Below are 19,895 nucleotides of genomic sequence, written 5' to 3'. Positions count from 1 at the left end.
CTGAGCGCAACCCCAGGAGGCTCTGATTGGTCTCCTGGAGGAGCTTCTTCATGAGAGTCACCATCCTTTCCATGGAGGAAGCTTGGCGCTCAGCCATGAGGCTCATTGCATCGGTGTTGCTCCGCGTTGGCTCTTCCAGCATGGGCACTGTGCCACGCATTGCCTCATGTATTTCCGCCAGATCCTCCTGCATACCCTGCTGCACTTCCAGCTTTTGCTGCCTCAGAGGCCCATCATCAGCCACTGACCGAGCGTGTGCCTGGTACCTAGCAGTCCTCTGACTGCTGGCGCCATGGGCACTCCCTGTCTCCACCTGCACCTCAAGCAAGTGTGAAGTACCCTCACCGCTGTGTCCCAGGGTGCTAGCCAAAGATCTAATTCCCACCGAGATGCTAGTATCGGCGCTGATGCCTGCCTGGCTGAGATGGTGTGATGCTGATGAGTCAAGATGTTATGGGCCCTCAAGTGTGAGAGGTGGCCCCTCTGCCGCCTCCTCCCGGCCCTCCTCTGATAATGCTGAAAGGAGGAACAAGGACTTTTGATTAGTTAAAGTGGAGACAATGTCAATGTGCATGCCTGTCCCCCAGATCATTATGCGCTCATCCTTCCATAATCAATGGTTAACCCATGTAGCAAGCTTCAATCACTGAGCTTTCAGCAGTGCCATGGCTGCTGGGACACACATGGTGACCTCAGTGCTCAGCAAACATACCTCCCCATGGCACACCAGCCTCACCACCACCGATGGTCGACTTGGGTGCATGGCGCTTCTCCAGATCCAGGGCCTGCTGTTCGAATGGAGTCAAGATGGCCAACTGGGCCTGGCCTCTGCCAGTCCGCATCCACTTGGTGGCATTGTGTGCAGTCTTCTCCTGAAAAGGAGAGAAGAGCATTGATTAGTCCAACCTGTACCTGGATCCCCATCACATCCCTGCCAACCCAACCAGAGTGGGACATTGCAGGGCTCTAGTTCTTCGTCACCCCGCAGCTGCCACACACTCACACAAAGAAGCCAGGGTTGGCCCCCCTGTTGCCCAAATGCTGCCTCCATCACATTTGGCACCACACGGTCTAACCTTGCAAAGCAAGGAGGTGCAAGCACATGCAACGTAAAGGCCAGCAGATGGATTGGTGCCCCGCCACCTGGAATCTCCCCTCCCAGCATGTTCGCACCCTGACTTTGACATGCTTCGCAGTTCCAGCACTGTGCCTAGGTGCAGATCCTTGAGTTTGCCCCCAAATTTATACTCTGGGTGTCAGTGTCACACATGCGGCGGGTGCAGAACCCATCTCAGCTCAACCCTCTCAGGGCTGACTAGGCATGGCGGGGGGGTGGGGGGTGCTCCTTGTGGGGAAAGACTGACAGCTGCATTAAGTGACCTCAGCCAACATGGTACTCACCCTTCCCTAGCGCAGGAGGTCATTGAATCTCTAGCGGCACTGGACCTATGTGCGTCGCACCACACCATGGGAGCTCTCACACTCGGCCACCACCTCCCAGGCATGTTTGGTCAGGTGGGGGGGCCTCCGCCTCCCGTCCCTCAGAAGCAGGACCGCCCACCATGCTGCCACCTCTTCCAGGAGGGCAGCTAGGCACTCATCCAAAAAACAATGGGCACACTGCCCTGTTGCCCTACCCTCCGGCCTGTCCTGTCCCGCTGGCCTACCCTCCGGCCTGGCCTGCCCCGCTGGCCTACCCTCCGGCCTGGCCTGTCCCGCTGGCCTACCCTCCGGCCTGCCCCGCTGGCCTACCCTCCGGCCTGGCCTGCCCCGCTGGCCTACCCTCCGGCCTGGCCTGCCCCGCTGGCCTACCCTCCGGCTTGGCCTGCCCCGCTGGCCTACCCTCCGGCCTGGCCTGCTCCGTTGGCCTACCCTCCGGCCTGGCCTGCTCCGCTGGCCTACCCTCCGGCCTGGCCTGCTCACCAGAAGCCCTCTGGTGAGCCCTTGTACCTGCCATTGTGAGCAGCCTTGCAAAGGCTGTCAGCGCTGTATTTAAACAGGCCGCCGGGTCGCCATTGTACCCGGCGGTCAGTGCACTCCCGCCGCTGCCTGCCCACTCCCGCTATCCTCAGGAGTCAAGAAATACAGTGGGCGGGCCTTAATTGGCCCACACCTGTAAAAAGGCTGTGTGGACCCGATCCCGCTTGGCCTGTCCAACATGGGGAAAATTCTCCCCTAAGAAATTTGCACACAGCAGGGTCCCAAAATAGCAGTGAGATAAATGATTAGATAATCCTTTTCGGGTCACATTGGCTTAGGGATGAATGTTGGCCAGGACACTGGGAGACTTCTGTACTTTTCTTTGAATAATATCTTACACATCTACCTGAACAGGAAGACGGGATTATGATTTAACAAATTATGCAAAAGGCAGCATCTCCAACAATAAAGCTTTAGCAATAGATTTCTGAGAACTCAAGTAGGTGATATACACTGAATTATGCTCAGCGATCAATTTAGCTACCTCTTGGAAGAATTCCAATAGATTTTTTGGGCATGAGCTGGCATTTATAAATCTGTGCTAACTGTTCATTATGTTGAGGCTGCCTGCACAAATTCAGTAGCTGTAGATTTCCATTCACCTGGATATAAAACCTGGTCATGATTTACCAACTGTCTTCTGTTCTTTGTACAGGTGGTTAAAGAATCTTATTGCTCGCTGTAGAAAAAAATCAGAAGAGAAACTCCCCCGATGGGAGCAAGACTATCAGCTGCAATCCATACCAAAGTTAGGCTTGTTTTACGAATACCTGGAAATGGGTATGTTATTATGTGTGTGTTATGTACTGTGAAGCTGCTTGTTTGACTGACATCAAATGAAATGCCCCTTCTATTATATTTGTCTTTTGCTAATAAAGCTGTTTCACCTGTGATGGGGAGTATGATTAACAACAACTGGCAATTGAGTTTTCCCATGTAATGCTCATTGGAATAATTAAAACTATTCAGTAATGCCTAGAGCTGCTTCACTTACACCAAGCAGCTTATGTAGACCCAGCTCCATTTGTACCTGAGAACAGATACTCTGCGTGGGTGAGTAGGGGACTAGATTTAATAAGCAATTGGCCATAACAACATCTGTACCTATGAATTCTGTCCCTTTAATGGAAAGCAGTTTGGTTAAAAATAAGTATCTGTTGTTCCTTTTATGTCCTATCATAGGGAAAGGTTTTCAAAACCACCAGGAAGATTTGGATTGATGCTTCATTATTTATTGACTAGTATTTAGAAAAGTTAGTGTCCTTGTGTGTTTTGTTCAGTGATTCAAATGCCCAGTTTAGGTATTCAGTACCTACACAGTCTGTTCCATTGGCTCCATTGATGTGAGAAGATTTTCTGCTTCTGCACTCCTGATGCAGAGCAGAAGTGAATACTGACAAACTGTGCACCTTGAGTCAATAATGTTTCATCCATTAATTTTACTGGACAGAAAAGCTTGAGCTGTGTTTGAACAATTCCTGCATTATGTGTTCATGGCGTGTGCCAAGAACATTCAAGTGGATGATCGCTTCTACAATTTATTGTACTGTAAACAAAAAGAATGATGTATATCCAGGAATGAGCATGAGAAATAGAAACTTATTTCCCTTTCCCACGTTGACCACCTTTCACTTGTTTTATCAATTATTGTAGTGCCATATTTCCACTAACAGATGACAATGTTTATCTAGTTATAATAATTTTAAAAATTGTTTCACAAACAGTTGTGCTACCACTCCTTAGCCATTAAGGCAGAGTGCTGGAGGGAGTAAAGCATGATCAGTTGTTTTCCATATCCATGTAAAACCAAGTGCAATTTTCGAGTTGAAATACCCTGGTGAAAGTATTGCTTCTTTTAGCCAATATGGTTTGGATTTTGTAATGACCAAATAAAAATTGCACTGTCTATTTTTGCTAATTTAAAAAATAAAGCTGCCTAAATTTATTAAATTATTAAATTAGGACATTATCAAAAAAAAATTTAACAACTGCTGAATGCCACTTTTAACCTATGAGTACGCTGTTTCTGTGCTTTATAGCTTTTGTTGTGTTTTAAATTACAAGGTTTTCTCACAAGCAGCCCTCCACTTATTTAATTTTAACTGCATGAGAGAGTACCTTCTTACTGTGCATGCTGCAATCTCTGCAAATTGTAGTAAATTGTTTCTGAAAATTGAAAAGTTTCATAATCACCCTGTTGGTAATGTCTGACCACTTTTGAAAAATATTATGGATTCCACTTTTACTACTTGATTCCCTTAAAATTAACAGCAATGTGTTTTGGTGGCATTCATATTAAATCTGATATACATTACTTTTTCCTGAATATTCTATCTCCTCAAAATAGAGGAGAGGCATGTTAGAAGTATTGGCGTTACTCACGTGCCCTTATGAGATATTTAAGAAAAAAGATGCTTAGATAGCGGCAGACGCCAATCTGATGATCATAGTGAGCTTACCAATTTCGTTTTGTTGAACATTCTCTGTAGCTGCAGCGTTGTAAGCCAGAAATTCTTGTTTGAAACAGGCAGTTGATTCTAAAGTGATGTTACTGGACTACGATGCAGTCTGTTTAATTCTATCATTTGTGAAGTCAAATTGCGCGAGCTTCATATGGAAGCTTCCATTTAAAGACAAACATGTTGTATAGGGAGTTGGTGGCATAGTGCCATTGTCACTGGACTGGTAATCCATAGACCCGGGGTACTTCTCTGAATCCCGCTACAGCAGATGGTGGAATTGGAATTCAATAAAAATCTGGAATTAAAAGTCTGATGATGACCATGAAACCATTGCCAATTGTCGTAAAAATCCATCTGGTTCACTAATAGGAAGGAAATCTGCTGTCATGTGATGTAGACCAGACCAGCAATGTGGCTGACTCTTTAAAAATGCCCTCAAAACAAAGGCAGTTAGGGATGGGCAATAAATGCTGGCTTAGGCAGCGACGTTCACGTCCCATAAACAAAATAAAAAAGTATAGCACTATTAAACAGATTGGGCTGGACACGCAGTCTGCTGGCCACGCTGGATTTTCCACAGTGGACTATTCATAACAGCAATACTCCTTTACTACTCTAAAATAGTTTTAATCACCCTCCCTTCATACGTTTCACTCTGGGTCTTTCCAGGTTTAGCAGGAGTAAGTGACATGGCCGTGACATGAGTTTGTTAGCCAAGACCTGGGCCATCAGAACACTCGCTTGTGATCCATGATGGTAGAAGAATTCATTTTAGCTCTTGTTCATTTTACAGTTATACAGTTTGGTTTTGCCACCATCTTTGTGGCATCATTCCCTCTGGCACCTCTACTGGCACTGATTAATAACGTCATTGAAATACGAGTAGATGCGTGGAAAATTACCACTCAGTTTCGGCGGATTCTGGCGGCCAAAGCACAGGATATTGGAGCCTGGCTGCCAATCTTACACGGAGTGGCTGTTTTTGCTGCTGTGACAAATGTGAGTGAAGCCTTTGAATCAACAGCTTAAAATGTATTACGGTAAATTATCTGGTCTCCTCATGCCTAATAGCTTTACCATATACAAAGTATAACTATGCACAGTTACATGAAGGGTTTTGAATTGAATTTTTTAAATAACAGCTATGTGCAAGGAGCACTGTGCACCAAGTTGGTATGCTAGGGATTCTTCATTGCAGTGTCCAGTTTGTCTATTTTTTTGCCAGTTCGCTGGAAATAAAGGCCGGGATTTTCTGGCCCTGTGGCGGGTGGGGCCCACCATGGGCGAGGCGGCCCCCCCAGCCAGAAGTCCATTGACTTGTGGTGGAGCCAGAAGATCCCGGCGGCGGGCAGATGCGGAAAATCCCACCCAAAGTACAGTAGGGATATAAAACAGAGAGGGTCAGAGCAGCTGACATGTTTTGAACTTTATTCTTCTGGTAAGTATTTTTGTTCTCTTTTCCTTCGTATGCCTGGGTTGCCATCTAAAACAAAAAAAGCAGCCATGCAGCCTATTCGCAGTGGTGATTAATTGTTACTAGGTTTTCCTGGGCAAGGCTGCCTTCTAGCGCAATGTATTTTAAACCAGTGCAAAATATTGTGGAAATTCAGTTTGCACTGACCATAAATTTGCTTAAAATTCCATGATCATTTGCATGGATTGCCCCAATTTTCAGTGAATCGCACAGAAAAAGCCAAGCAGAAACTCTACCCTACCCCATTGTATGTACAAATATAAATAAATTATTAAATTGAAGCAAATTGAATAATTTGTGTTATTCAGAATAGTGCCTCAGCAATGTTTATATATATTTCACAGCATTAACAATGCAAATGGACACTTATTGGCAGTCCTAAATAACTTGCACCATAACAGATACAAGTTGCACTTTGCGCCCTCAAATTACAAACTACAGACAGCTTTTGATGTACCGAATCCATTTGAAAATAAGGACACCTGTAAATAAAGGGCACCGTTGTACATTCCTTAAGTGTCCCTAGATTACAGGTTTCACTGTGATACTACAAAATAATAGAAATAACTCGCATAGCATGTAGGCAGAGAAGAAAATATTTATAGCATGACAAGACTATAAGTTCAATAGATCAGATTTTACAGGCCCGTGGAATGGAAGGTTTCCTTTTCTAAAGGACACTAGTGAAGCAGTTGGGTTTTTACAATAATCCAATAGCTTCATGGTCACATTACTGATGCTAGTTTTTTTTTGTTCCAGATTTAGGTAATTAAATGAATTTAAATTCCCCAGCTACCATGGTGGGGTTTGAACTCTCAGGAGCTTTAGTGCAGGCCTCTGAATTATTTAACCAGAATGAGCAATGAATGAGCAGAACAGTGTCTGAACCAGGAAGTACAAATCTGAATATTAAATTCAACGTCAAATCAGGCACAGAAAATTAAATAGAGGGAAAGAAATATTAGGTTAAGAGAAAATGAAAAAGAGAGGAAAAGAAATTAAGTCTTTTTTTAAATGTTTTAAATCTCCAACAATAATTAAATTTGAAGGAATGAGTTTCTACACCAGCAATGGGAATAGTTGCTGATTTTTTCCATGCAAGTCTAGAAGGAAGAAGTGAACTGTATGGCCCCTTCTTTACCATGAGTTTCAACTATGTCTGCCCAGACCTGCTATTGTAGTTGGGACTTCAGCACCGTCATCATCATTATGAATTTGCATTTATTGCCTTTAAAATAGAAAATTAGCCCGTTTGAAGATGTGAATAATTGAGAAGCTTCTGGGGAGCTGCTGTTGTTTTTGGAACCTCAACATGACCCTGCACTTCCATTAGAAAAGCGAAGAAAATTATGGGAAAAGTCATCTAATGTTGAGTATACTACTTAAGTATACTCCAGGACAAAGCAGCTCATTTGACTGACACTCCATCCACCACCTTAAACGTTCACTATCTTCACCACTGGGGCACAGTGGCACCCCTGTGTACCGTACACAAATGCACCCCAACAACTCATCGAGGCTCCTCCAACAGCATCTTCCAAACCCACAACCTCTACCACCTAGAAAGAAAAGGGTTGCAGGTGCATTGGAACACCACCGCCTGCAAGTTCCCCTCCAAGGCACACAACATCTTGACTTGGAACTATATTGCCATTCCTTCAATGTTGCTAGGTAAAAAACCTGGAACTCCCTTCCAACCAGCACTCTTGAGTGTACCTACACCAGATGGACTGTAGCAGTTCAAGAAAGTGGCTCACTCCACTACCTTCTCGAGGACAGTTAGGGATGGGCGACAAATTCTGGTCTTGCCAACACTGCACTCTTCCAGGAATGAATTAAAAAAACACAAAATCAGATGATAGACTTTAATTTTGCTTCAATATGCATTTGAAATTTGGAACTTGCTACCACAGGGAGTGATTGAAGCAAATAGTATAGATGTATTTAAGGGGAAACCAGACAAGCATATGAGGGAGTAGGGAATAGGTGGTTACGATGATAGCTCTAGATGAGACTCGAGTGGAGCATAAACACCGGAATGGACTATTCGGGTGGAATGGGCTGTTTCTGAGTTTATATTCTATATAATTCCTATATAATGAAACAAGATTATATTTCAGATTTGTGACTCGCTTTGAGGTATTTACTATGATACATTTGATATAAGGAAATTAAAATTTTATAGAAAGAGAGACAAGCCGTTTATATTTTCTAGGCTGTTACATTTCCTAGCTGAACTTTTAAAATGACACTTGCCATTTTCTTTTTTGTTTATAGGCATTGATCATTGCATTTACATCTGATATGATTCCCAGGCTTGTTTACTACTGGGCACTGTCAGTGCAACCCTTCGGAGAACATAGCAGCCCAACCATGCGAGGTTACATCAATACGACTCTCTCTGTTTTCAGAGTCACTGACTTCAGTAATGTCAGCAAACCCATTAATCACCCTTCTTGGTTCGATCCTGAAACTGATACCACCTGCAGGTTAGTAAGTGTTACTGTAAATAACAATGGCCCAGAAATTGCTGGAACACTGCATCTCGGAGTGAGCACAATGAATTAGAGAATTCTCAACCATCTGATCATGTTACTTTTATACCACAAATCGTTGGAAATTTGAATTGCCCTTCAATCCTACTCTGTTTAAGCATGGTAATGGATGGGTTGAGTTTTAAATGTTTAACTGTACCACTCCAAGACAGTTAATAATCAATCAATCAGTTTAACTCAGCAGTGGAATCTGAGGCATGACCCTTTAAGGTTGCTGGAATTCTGGCCACCGAAGTGTTGATAGCCCCAGGGCAGGATTTCCCGGTTGGCGTGCAGGAAATGCTCACCGACGCATAAATTGACAGGGGATGACGTCAGGTGGAACTCCCGATGTAACCCCGCGTCATTTAAATTTTCTGGTCGGCGGGGGCGCAGCCGAATCAGCTGTGCGCCCGCCGACCTGTCAACGGCCTATTGAGGCCATTTAAAAAGTAATTGCACCAGTTAAAGGGCCTGCCCGTCCAACCTTAAGATTGGCGGGCAGGCCAGGAGCCCTGGCAGGCTTCAGAAAAAGCGTGAAACCTTATCCATGGGTGGGATGAGGTTTCATGTAGGTTTTAAAAAATTTAATTAAAGTTTAATTAAAAGTGATGGACATGTCCCAACTCCTGTGACCGTGTCACATGAGGGGACATGTCAGGGAAATTTTATTTTTCTATTTTTAACATTTTTGAATTTGGCGTCAATCTCCCTGTGGCAGCACTTAGCCTCAGGGAGATGAGTGCACTCTTTCGCGCGCCTGCACGAAAGAGCGAACTCTCGGCTTAAGAAATCCCTCTCACCCGCACAGGGATAGCGCTTCCTGGCGGACATCACGCTGGGCGGGCCTTAATTGGCGTAAAATGGCGGCGATTGGGGGCGCCGATCGGAGGCACGCCTGCAAGCGCCCGCTCCTGAGCTTCCCCCCTTCTGCCCCTAAAGACCAAAGCCCTCATAGATGAGGAAGTCTTAATTAGATAAAATGGAGGAATGGAATTGAACAAAATGACCTACTCTTGTACAGTAAAATCTTTGTTCTCTGGCATGTTCAGGGAATGGGTGGCGCCGGTTAATCAAAAATACTGGTTAACGGGGTGTTACATTACTCTGGACAAGGTGCTGCTCTATCTTTGAGGGCACTGGGGAAGCTGCTGAGCAGTCTAGGGATCCAGCACAGCATTTGACAAGGTCCATCATCATTACTTTCACAAGCAAATGGAGTTTCCACCACATTTCTGGTGAAGTTTCAGTGGGAACGGCTCCTGTGTATATCCTGGTCATAGTAATAGATTTCCATGTATATCAGGCACCCAAGTAGCCTACTTCAGAAAAAAAAATCAAAATTAATCTATTGTAATAATTTAACAAAGTAAATATCTATGTAATTGACTAATGTGCGAAATCACTTTTTGTAACAAAGTAGCACAACCATGAATGGTGCGGTTTTCTTTAATTGTCGTTTTTAATTTTCTCTCCTTGCTCCTCTGCACCCAATGATTGCAACTCACATCAGGACAGGTACCAGCATGAAGTGGCCGTTCTTCATGCATGAGCTTGAATAGTGAATGTGAGGAGCTTATTCAGTCAAGTAAACATTTAACCACCACGCTATAGCTAGTGAAAACGGACGTGCTTTCAGATCACAAATAAAATTGTAGTGTGATGGGCTGAATGAACTTCCTTTCATCCAAACAACTTATTCTCAGGATATAGGGGTAAATTTTGCAAATTAACAAAAGAAGATGTACATGGAACCCCAAGCACATTCCAAGCAGTTTGACCAACGAGATTTAACATTCATTATGGGCAAACGATCATGAGGATTATGCTGACCTGCACAGAGTTCACAATATACATTGCTGTTGTGCAAAGCTCTGCTTCAGGAGTACTAATTCATAAAACTCGCCCTATTCGATGAATACAGTCATCGTATTACTATTAAGATCAAGTAAATATGGTTACAAAATATCTGATTACAACATATTCAAAACTGCTTTACAATAGGCCCTACTGTTATCAAGATATTACTGTGTTTATTGTTTTTAGCATATATCTTGGCAAACAATAAACCTCAAATGTAACCAAAAAAACTTACTTAAGCACAGATTTAAATTAAGTCAGGACAATTTTGATTTTAATTTTGTTTCATAAAACAATTTGACTGGGGTATTTATTTCAGTAATCACCTTTTTATTACTAGCATTCCCCTGATAGTATGTGTCTTCTGCGTATTATCTGCATTGTTTTTATTTAATGATGTGCACTTAGAGTGATGCTATGGTTTTCATTTTGTGTTAGGTACCGAGACCTCCGATATCCTCCTGGTCATCCTCTGCAGTATGAACATAGCCTTTACTTCTGGCATGTAATGGCTGCCAAGCTAGCCTTTATTATTATTATGGAGGTGAGGCATATATTTTGGTTAGTTTTGCAAGTGTAATGTTTCTGGCTTGATGAATGATCTCACCTCTGTGTCAGCAAGTGGAATAGCCAGTGTCAAAAATAAGAGCCTTTCATATATAGGCAGGAATACTTGGATCTGCCTATCATATAAAATACATCTTTGTACCCTAAGGGCAAGGAGCTCTTGGTAGCATCATATATGTGTCTTTGAATCAATTCTGGAATATATTATTTCTTTGTTGACTAATAAATATATTTCACATTTGAGGTATCATTTTTGACCTTCATATATGAAATAATCATTTTTTGGCATCAGTGTCCTGTCATCTACTGTCTCAAATGAGTAGTGGGGAGTGTCATGGTAGCACTGATCAAATGTGCATAGAAAATGAAATATCATTTGATATTTCGTAAAGTATAGCTTGTATGTAGCAACATCAAGCATGAGTTTCTCTTTGCACAGAGGTGAAACAGACACTATGGGGAAGCTGCATGAATGGGATCAGCTAGCTTTTCTCAGTTTGCCAATCAGGACCACAGACAATTAAATGTAATGATCTCTCCAATGCAGAGTGTTGTTTAACTATGTACAAACATCTTTAAAAAGTTGCCCATTTAATTGATTGCTGTTTGAATACAGCACCTTGCAAACCCATGACCACTATCACCTAGAAGGACAAGGGCCGCAGATAGATGGGAACGCCACCACCTGGAAGTTCCCCTCCAAGTCACTCACCATCCTGACTTGGAAATATATCGCCATTCCTTCACAGTCGCTGGGTCAAAATCCTGGAACTCCCTTCTTAACAGCATTGTGGATGTACCTACACCACATGGACTATAGTGGTTCACGAAGGCAGCTCACCACCACTTTCTCAAGGTCAACTAGGGACAGGCAATAAATGCTGGCCCAGCCAGCGAAGCCCACATCCCATGAATGAATTAAAAAAAAGAGAACAAATTCTGCCTTTTTAAAAAAAAATACATTTGACAGGTTTATATAATTAGCTTTCCTATAAGAGCGAGAATTACACCAAAGGTGGATAAGCTGATGCAATATTTGCAGTTCTTTTCAAGTTTACCAATTTAATGTACAAACTTGGGAACTTGAGATCCAATTATGCTGGTGTTAGAGTGGTAAGTAATTTGTAATTTTAATCATTGGAAGGGAGAATGGCAATGTTGAAGATTAATCTTCTCCCATTTAAGACAGAAATGAGAGGAATTTCTTTCTCTGAGGGTTGTGAATCTTTGGAATGCTCTTCCCCAGAGAGAGGCAGAGGCAGGGTCATTAAATATTTTTAAGGAAGAGGTAGATAGATCCTTGAATAACAAGGGAATCAAAGGTTATTGGGGTAGGCGGGAACGTGGAGTCCATAATCAGATCTGCCATGATCATATTGAATAGCAGAACAGGCTCAAGAGGCTAAATGCCCTACTCTTCCTGATATTTTTGTTCATATTAAGAACTATGGGGCTACGTGACTCATGAATGGCTTCATTTCTAATGCATGGCCAGAATTTTAAGAGCCTGTCGTGGCGGGGACAGAGCCGTAAAATGGGGCGAGCCGTTCTACACTCCATTGACTTCAGCGGGACCATAAAATCCCACTGGCGTAAAATTCCGGCCCATGTCACCTTGCTTTGTGGGAGCGATTCTGCATATGGGATCATCAGTTCCTTGATTGCTTCAATGTAACTTTCTCCCCAAACAAAGTTCATCAAGAGTGAGACAGGTAAAAAAAAAAAATAAACAGGAGAGAGAAACATGGCATTGAAACTGAAGAGAGAGCAGCAGGAGGAGAAAGATTATACCAGAAAAAAGGAATGTGGAATGAAATGGACAGGCAAGAAAAAAATCACAAAGAAGCAGGAAAGTAAACTATAAAGGTGAAAGAAAGGGTAGTGCAAGAATGTGAGAAGGGTAGAAGGAAGAGAACAAAAAAAAAAGCAGAAAAGATAGATTCACCGAAATGAAAAATAATAGAGGAAGAAGGAGACACAGAATGGAACTAGTCACTCCTTTTACGTACCCCCCAACTAATGATATGGTAGGCTTAATTGGAAAATCTATCCTACTTTCTCTTGTCTCTGAATATATCTGTCTTTCTGATACTGTGTGACACTTTACTTCCCGTTTCTCTGTTCTCCTATCTGTTTTGTTGTATTCTCTTTATGTTTGCCTCTCATACAGTTTTGAATTGATCCATCTGCACCCTTTTTCCTTTCTATCATTGGTTAGAGAAAGGGGAGAAGTGTGCTGAGGAGATCAGTAAGGCTTTGTAGGCTGGGACCTCTTGACCATGCTCAAGATCGGGGGAATGTTTTTGGGTGGATAAAACATAGCGTCTGAGTGGGTCAGGGCCTACCTGCTTGGGAGGGAAAATGTTTGAAGTAAAGTCATTTAAAAAAATTAAAAAGTAGAAAGCAAGAATTCTAGAGTAAATAATTGAAAAATAGGGAAAGTAGAGTAAAATAAATAAAGTGTGGTTACAAACAATTAAATTTCAAAATGCCTACCTTGCTTATGATGTGATTTTATGTGGGCCTGTGGTGACACAATCACAGGATTATCATATACCAATCAGTAATGTAGCAGGCAATTTTCAATTGCATTCTTAGAGAAATAAACACAGAATTTTTAATAGCAGATTTGTTTTAATGTTTTTCAGCACGTTGTGTTTACAGTGAGTTTCCTTGTGTCTTACTGGATTCCTGATGTGCCAACACACATTAAAGAACAAATTAAGCGGGAGTCGTATCTGACACAGAAGCTGCTGCATGAACGTAATATTACAGGCTGGCACAAAAAAATGGCAGCTACCTCCAAAAACCTAATAAAGAATCCAATGAGCCTGACATCTACAGACATGGATGTATAAAGCCTGTAATTTTTAATTTTACATTTTTAAAAAGGGGTGGGGAGTTTCATTAATAGCTTGATTTCCAAGACAAATATTTTTAGTTACATTGTACATAAATCTGCAAATGAGCTGTCTTACAGTTAATTTGTTATTTGACCAATTTTATTTTATAACTTTAACACTGTGATGTTGGCTGAAGAGGTTTCAGCAGTCCATGCAAATGGTCATTTGCTGTTATAGCTACAGAGGTTTGACAAATATGGCACTTCAAATATCATGAAATATGAAACTGGATCCTTTTAGAATAAAAAGTAATTGTATTAACAAAGAAGTAGTAACCTAAATTTTCAGATAATTTTCAACTGAAAATGGGGCAAAACTGCTACTGGTACCACAGTTGGTATCATAATATGTCCTTGCATCATTCAGCTATTTTGCATGGGAGTATTTCTTTGTACTGATTTTGTTCCAGAAGACCAATGATGCTTAAAGTATCCTGCACTATAGTAGTATTCATGGCAGAAAAAGTATTCAGTGTAAGGGGTGAAGGATAATTGTATGCTTTAATATATTGAATGAATAGAATAGGTTCTCTTGCCTTAATCAAGCTTGTCTTTAGTCTTCTAGCATTGAATCCAGATCACAAGATGATGCTCATGGCACTTATGCTGATAGCTCTCTCTATCGTTCTAGATGTCAATTTGTCATGGGTGTTCTCACTACTTCAGCTGGCAGAAATTCACCACCACCCACCCCTCAAACCACCCACCCCTCTCCGCCCCCCCCCCCCCCCCCCCCGGCAAACCTGAATGGTTACCCCTTTAAGTGGCTGCACAACTATAAATTTGGTAGCAACATCTGATTTCCTGCCATGCAATGGGCAAACTCCCAAATAACATGTGAGAGCTCAATATGATAACACGGTGACCCCTGGAATCACAAGTGGGGTCAGTGCACTAAAGATCTGGTGAGTGCTTTTCCTGCAACTTCCAGTCAGATTTATGCACAGTCATAAGAACATAAATAGGAATAAGAGTGGGTCAAATAGCCCCTCAAGCCCATCCTATCATTTAATATGATCATGGCGGATCTTCTACCTCAATTCTACTTTCCCACCTTATTCCCATATTCCTTGATTCCCTTCGTATCCAAAAGTCTATCAATCTTAGTCTTGAATGTACTCAAGCATCCACAGCTGGGTTGGAGAATTCCAAAGTTTTTCAACCGTTTGAGTGATGAAATTACTTATCATCATCCTAAAAGGCTAACCCTTCATCCTGACTCCTAGTTCTAGACAATGATACGCTAGTGTTTCTAATCTAATTGGGTATGAAGGGGTTAAACCATTCACCGACCACTACTCATCATGCTAGTGTTTTTCAAATGATATTAAAACAGAACAATATTCCAGAGGAAAATATATTTATTATGAAGTATTTTCATTCTAAGCACTATTTAAAAATATATATGTGTAATTTGTCCTACCAGCTTTTCAAAGTGGAAAGCAACTCCCATACTCTTGATCTTTGCATCAATTCATGTTCAGTTGGCTCAGCAGGGATCAGTAACCTCACCGGTTCTGTCTGTGGGTCCGTCTTGAGACCCATATTCAGCAAAAGAATTCCATAAGTGCCTAGCATCTCATTAATTTGCAGCTATCTCAGAAACATGTGGAACTGAATTAAAGGTTAGATTGTCCTTAAAACTTAAAGAAAAAGGAAAACTGCTTGAAAATAGTAACATTTTTGTTTTTTTCAACTGATACTCCAAGCAGTACCCGCTTCTAAAATTATATTTGTGTAAAGTGGAGTAATAGTCACCTATTAAGAGCTGTAAATAATTTTAAAGGCCAATTGTGAGAAACCTTATCAAAATTGGGCATTATTTATACAAATAATTAATTACCATCAACTCTCATTCACAGTTAAATAACAAAAGAGGACTTTTAAATTACTGTACAAGACCATAAGATTTCAATTAGATTTAATAACTTTTAAAAAAAAAAATGAATCAAAAAGCTGAATAAAAGAGTGGAGATGGATTTCTGAGAGGTTCTCCAACCTGTCCGTCATAACTTTGACAAAAAACCATGGATAAACTGTGCAGTTTTTTTCAGAATTAGTGCCATCTAACGAAAATACATTTAATGAGCGAGGGAACCTCCACGTAAGTTCCCCCTCAATAATTTTTACCCTCAAAAGAGAATATAAATAGCTTTGCGATTATATACCACCAATAGTGTTTGATATATTTTTCCACCTGTATAACACTTAATCCAAGTCTTTCAATGGAAGAGTAATAAATGTGATGTATATCAAATACTGATATAGTTGTTCAATAAATACCCCAATTTAGTGTAAAGATCACAGCGACTGCCTTTTAGCGTGCAGCTGTATTTGGGTACAAAGTAGCAACTGTCAGTTATTCATGTCAGGAGGTATCAATCAGTATACATCAGAACATGTTGCTTTGGGTGAAATCTCCATCGAGAATAATTCCAAAGACGTATCTGTGCCTCCTGTCATAGCGTTGAATGCTATTCAAGGTAATGAGAGCTTCTTAGCACTAACTACACAAAAAGTCCATTGTATTCAAAGCCGCTAGTCCATGGTCATTTTATGGCCACCGTCCTTCACTAAAGAGCTTATACAGTTCAGTCCATCTCATGGCACTCATGATTAATAGTATGTGTAATCACTACTTTGCACATAATGAAATTGAGAGATTATTTTATCTAAAACATTTATCAGAAAGGAAAACATAATTCAATGATTTTAGTATATTTGTTCTGAATGTCAAAAGCTGGACTAATTAACATGCACAGTATTTGTGCCTTTAAACTTTATTTTTTTCAATGCAGTAATCTTTGTAAATAATTATTCTCCCCCAATTGTAAGTATTTTCCATAGAACTGGTAATAACACACTTCCTTTTGATCATAACCTTGTATACCCGCAGCATTAAGTAACTAAGACAGTAAATTAAGACAAATTGATATTGAAGCAAATCATGTATCATTAAAATATGGTAGCATAAAATATTATTGACTAATTGGGATTTTCTGTTAAATGGCAACAGCATTCTAATATATATTTTCATACTTCAATTCTGCATGCTATTTTAAAATATAAAGGATTTTCTTCCCATTGAAATGAATCTTCAATATGTTGGATATTGTCCTGTCTTACGGACTGAGGGATTAGTATTTTGCAAAATACCAATTAGACAGGTTGAGCACAATGGAAAAATGTTGTCTACCATTGGTTTGTCAAATGTACGTTTTCCATTATAATTGTTTGGTCCAAAGGATGAACTTTCAATAATAATCATCTGAAAGTACAATTTTTTGATTCTTTCTTTGGATTGATTATCAATTTGTTTGGTTCAATCCACTGATTTGAAAAATTGATTATCCTGTAAATTATAATCTTACTGTTATCTAATTCTGAAATCTTAAGGATCCTAATTGCCATTAATCATTTAATAGTAAATTCCTGACATTTACTCCTATAAGTTTTGAAAGTTTAAAGTAACTATAAATGTGCATGCCTCGGTTCATAAGATTTTCTGTCCGCAATACATAAGGAACATTTCTTTTAACTGGTGATCACTTTTAGACATGGGGCTTCCTTTGTGAGTACTACAACTCACTTCAGTGTTTTCTGCATTTTTATGGATGTATTAAATGCAATTATTGTATACGTCACAACTGGATTAGAGAATTGTTTGTCAATTGTAATGCTAGGTGCCAATTTAGCAGTGTAAGAAGATTTAATTATTGGATCAGGTTTTGCGATTTAAAAAAATGATGAGGCTAAAATTTCTCACTCTTATTAGCTTGTAAATTGGGGAGCCTCTTCCTGCAAATGCACATTCTTAGGTAAATGTGTAAATCAAGAAGGTTCTGACCAAGATGCCCTGCTTTTCCAGATACTGGCATCTCATCAAGAGACTCAACCATTGAAATACATGAAATAACAATGATTTTGCTGTACTTAGCTGATGTATAAGCACCAAACTCGCTAGAAAATAACAATGTTTATTACTTTCAGTGCCACTACCATTTTAAAGGTGTCTTAATTAGTCTCAAACAGCCTCTGGCACTGAAATTTAACTTCTACAGATGTATGTGTCGTTCATTCGGTTTTGAATTATTGTTCAAATTTTCTGTCTTTTCCTTTCTGTTTCTCTTGTTTTGCTTAATTTGTTTTTTTCCCTCTTTCGCAGTCTGTACATGATTTAACATTGAATTCACTTTTCAAACTGACACTTCCTGGTTCCGATTCTGCACTGCTCATTAATGATTCCTTCATCCAATTAAGGAGATCCACAGTTTATTGGCCTGCTCACAGGTCCCAGATGCTCCGTGGAGGGTGTGGCACTTTTTTGATGGTTGTCTGACAGGACAAAAGCCAATTTAAAAAGTCTATGGGAAAGTTCAAATGTAACAAACAGCTGATGCCGTTTGTTCACTGTTATCTGCAAAATTTGAGCCAATGTTGTCTTCTGATGGGCTATTTTTCCTCCATTCTTATAATAGATTCACATTACATAAAGACACCTTGAGCATAATTGTGCATATTCACCATTTTGATTTGGATCCATCAAAATCAGCAAAATGAGAGGGAGTTACAGCCCTGAGTGAATTATAACCTTGTTTTATGTTCTCACTGAAATTTGCAATAGTATTTTTAACATAAACAAGTACTTTTTTTTAAGTCTGGAATAACAGAAGAAGAGGAAATTGTCATCCTTGGCTGTGACAAAACCTAAAGTCAAACTCGTTTTGTTTGTTCCCAGAAATTATGGTTATAGATTCTAAGATTGAAAGAAATTGCTTATTTAAAGAAAATAAGCTATCATGTTATGCACAGCTAAATCTTTCTCACTACACAAAACAGTGAATGGAAGAGAACCTTGACATATTTAGAGAGTATTGGGAAGGAAATGCATTTAATTGGTAAACAATTCTACCCACAATATATTGCTTTGCTTTAAGCCCTAGTTGTGATGAAGTTAACGTTTAAAGTTTTGTATTTTTTCAGTTTTGCCAAACTGTTGATTGTGTCCATTTAACTCTCAAAGATTACATTTATTGTTTAAGCAAAATAGCAATATTCATACCTATAACTTTGTCAGGTGGGTGTAATTTGTTCAACCCAAAATGTTAGTTGAAAAGTCCAGAGTTCAATATGTGGTGAACAAATATATGGCTGATGCATGATATTTTTTGTTAGGAGTATATAACATGTTTTAATAAGTACTTTTTCTTTGAAAACTTGCAATGAAGCCACAATTATGGATACCAAAGAGCACCAGTGCTTTGGAATAAAATATATTCATTTTTAATTTTGTCTTTTCTTGCAAGCGCTTGATATGTTAAAACAGAACTTTATCTAAATTATATTGTAGCTATGTATATAGGCTAATTGTGATCATCAAAAGTTATTTTGTTGGGAGGAAAGCATTAATTGAAACTGGGTTGATCCTTACTTTGTACTTGGAATTAACTCCCATGTTTCTGAACCAAAATAATTAATTTGCAGTCCTTTCTCCAAATACTCTTCTGGAGTTGTTTGGCATTGTTTCCAGAGTGGAACCAATCAAAATGCGTGGAATTATTTGTCTTTTTGTTGCATTTTAGCTATATATTAATTTTGTTAAATAAAATGGAGTGCCAGTTCCTAGAGAACTTTCTACAATAGATTCATGATTTAATCTGACTGTACTAGAATATATTTATAGCATTGAGGCAGGAGGGACGTAGAAATATTGAGTAGGTCCTCTCTAGAATCCAAATAAGTAGGCATGCTAAAGGGCTGACGGACTTTCTCATTCCTGTCTCTTCATAAGAGGGTAGCTCTGGTTTCTCAGGAGCAATCTTTCCAATCTATCTCGCCCTTTGAATAAGGCTGACACAAAAATTCCCTATTTCCCACTAAGGATATAAATATCTTAAGGAAGTAACTCTCACAGTCCAGGACTTGGACATATAACTTAAACTGACACTACTGATGACTGACATGAAAAACAGAAACCCTAACTCCTGAAGCTGAACAGTTGCACATGCCTACTTGGCACCCACTCCATCCGCTAGCGCATGTGCGGTTTCTCCTACTGTTGATGTCATTGCCCATTATCTGCCTCTTACTCAGTCCTGCTCATCACCCCTCTCCCA

The 19,895-nt window shown here is 40.3% G+C and overlaps 1 protein-coding gene across 2 annotated transcripts in view; it reads left to right on the top strand.

Moving 5' to 3' along the window:
* Nucleotides 1–19,066, top strand: part of ano6 (anoctamin 6) — a 162,895-nt gene extending 143,829 nt beyond the window's left edge. For both annotated transcript variants that reach the window (XM_078567863.1, XM_078567862.1), the window contains 5 exons: nucleotides 2,636–2,760; nucleotides 5,236–5,441; nucleotides 8,194–8,405; nucleotides 10,749–10,854; nucleotides 13,526–19,066. In XM_078567863.1, coding sequence (XP_078423989.1) covers nucleotides 2,636–2,760; nucleotides 5,236–5,441; nucleotides 8,194–8,405; nucleotides 10,749–10,854; nucleotides 13,526–13,735 — 859 coding nt within the window. In that variant the 3' untranslated portion in view covers nucleotides 13,736–19,066. The remainder of the gene's footprint in view (nucleotides 1–2,635; nucleotides 2,761–5,235; nucleotides 5,442–8,193; nucleotides 8,406–10,748; nucleotides 10,855–13,525) is intronic.
* Nucleotides 19,067–19,895: the final 829 nt, after the last annotated feature.

This window comes from Cetorhinus maximus, chromosome 22 (genome assembly GCF_964194155.1).
Source record: "Cetorhinus maximus chromosome 22, sCetMax3.hap1.1, whole genome shotgun sequence".
NCBI classification, from domain to species: Eukaryota; Metazoa; Chordata; class Chondrichthyes; order Lamniformes; family Cetorhinidae; genus Cetorhinus; species Cetorhinus maximus.
This window is presented reverse-complemented; position numbering and strand designations above follow the sequence as displayed.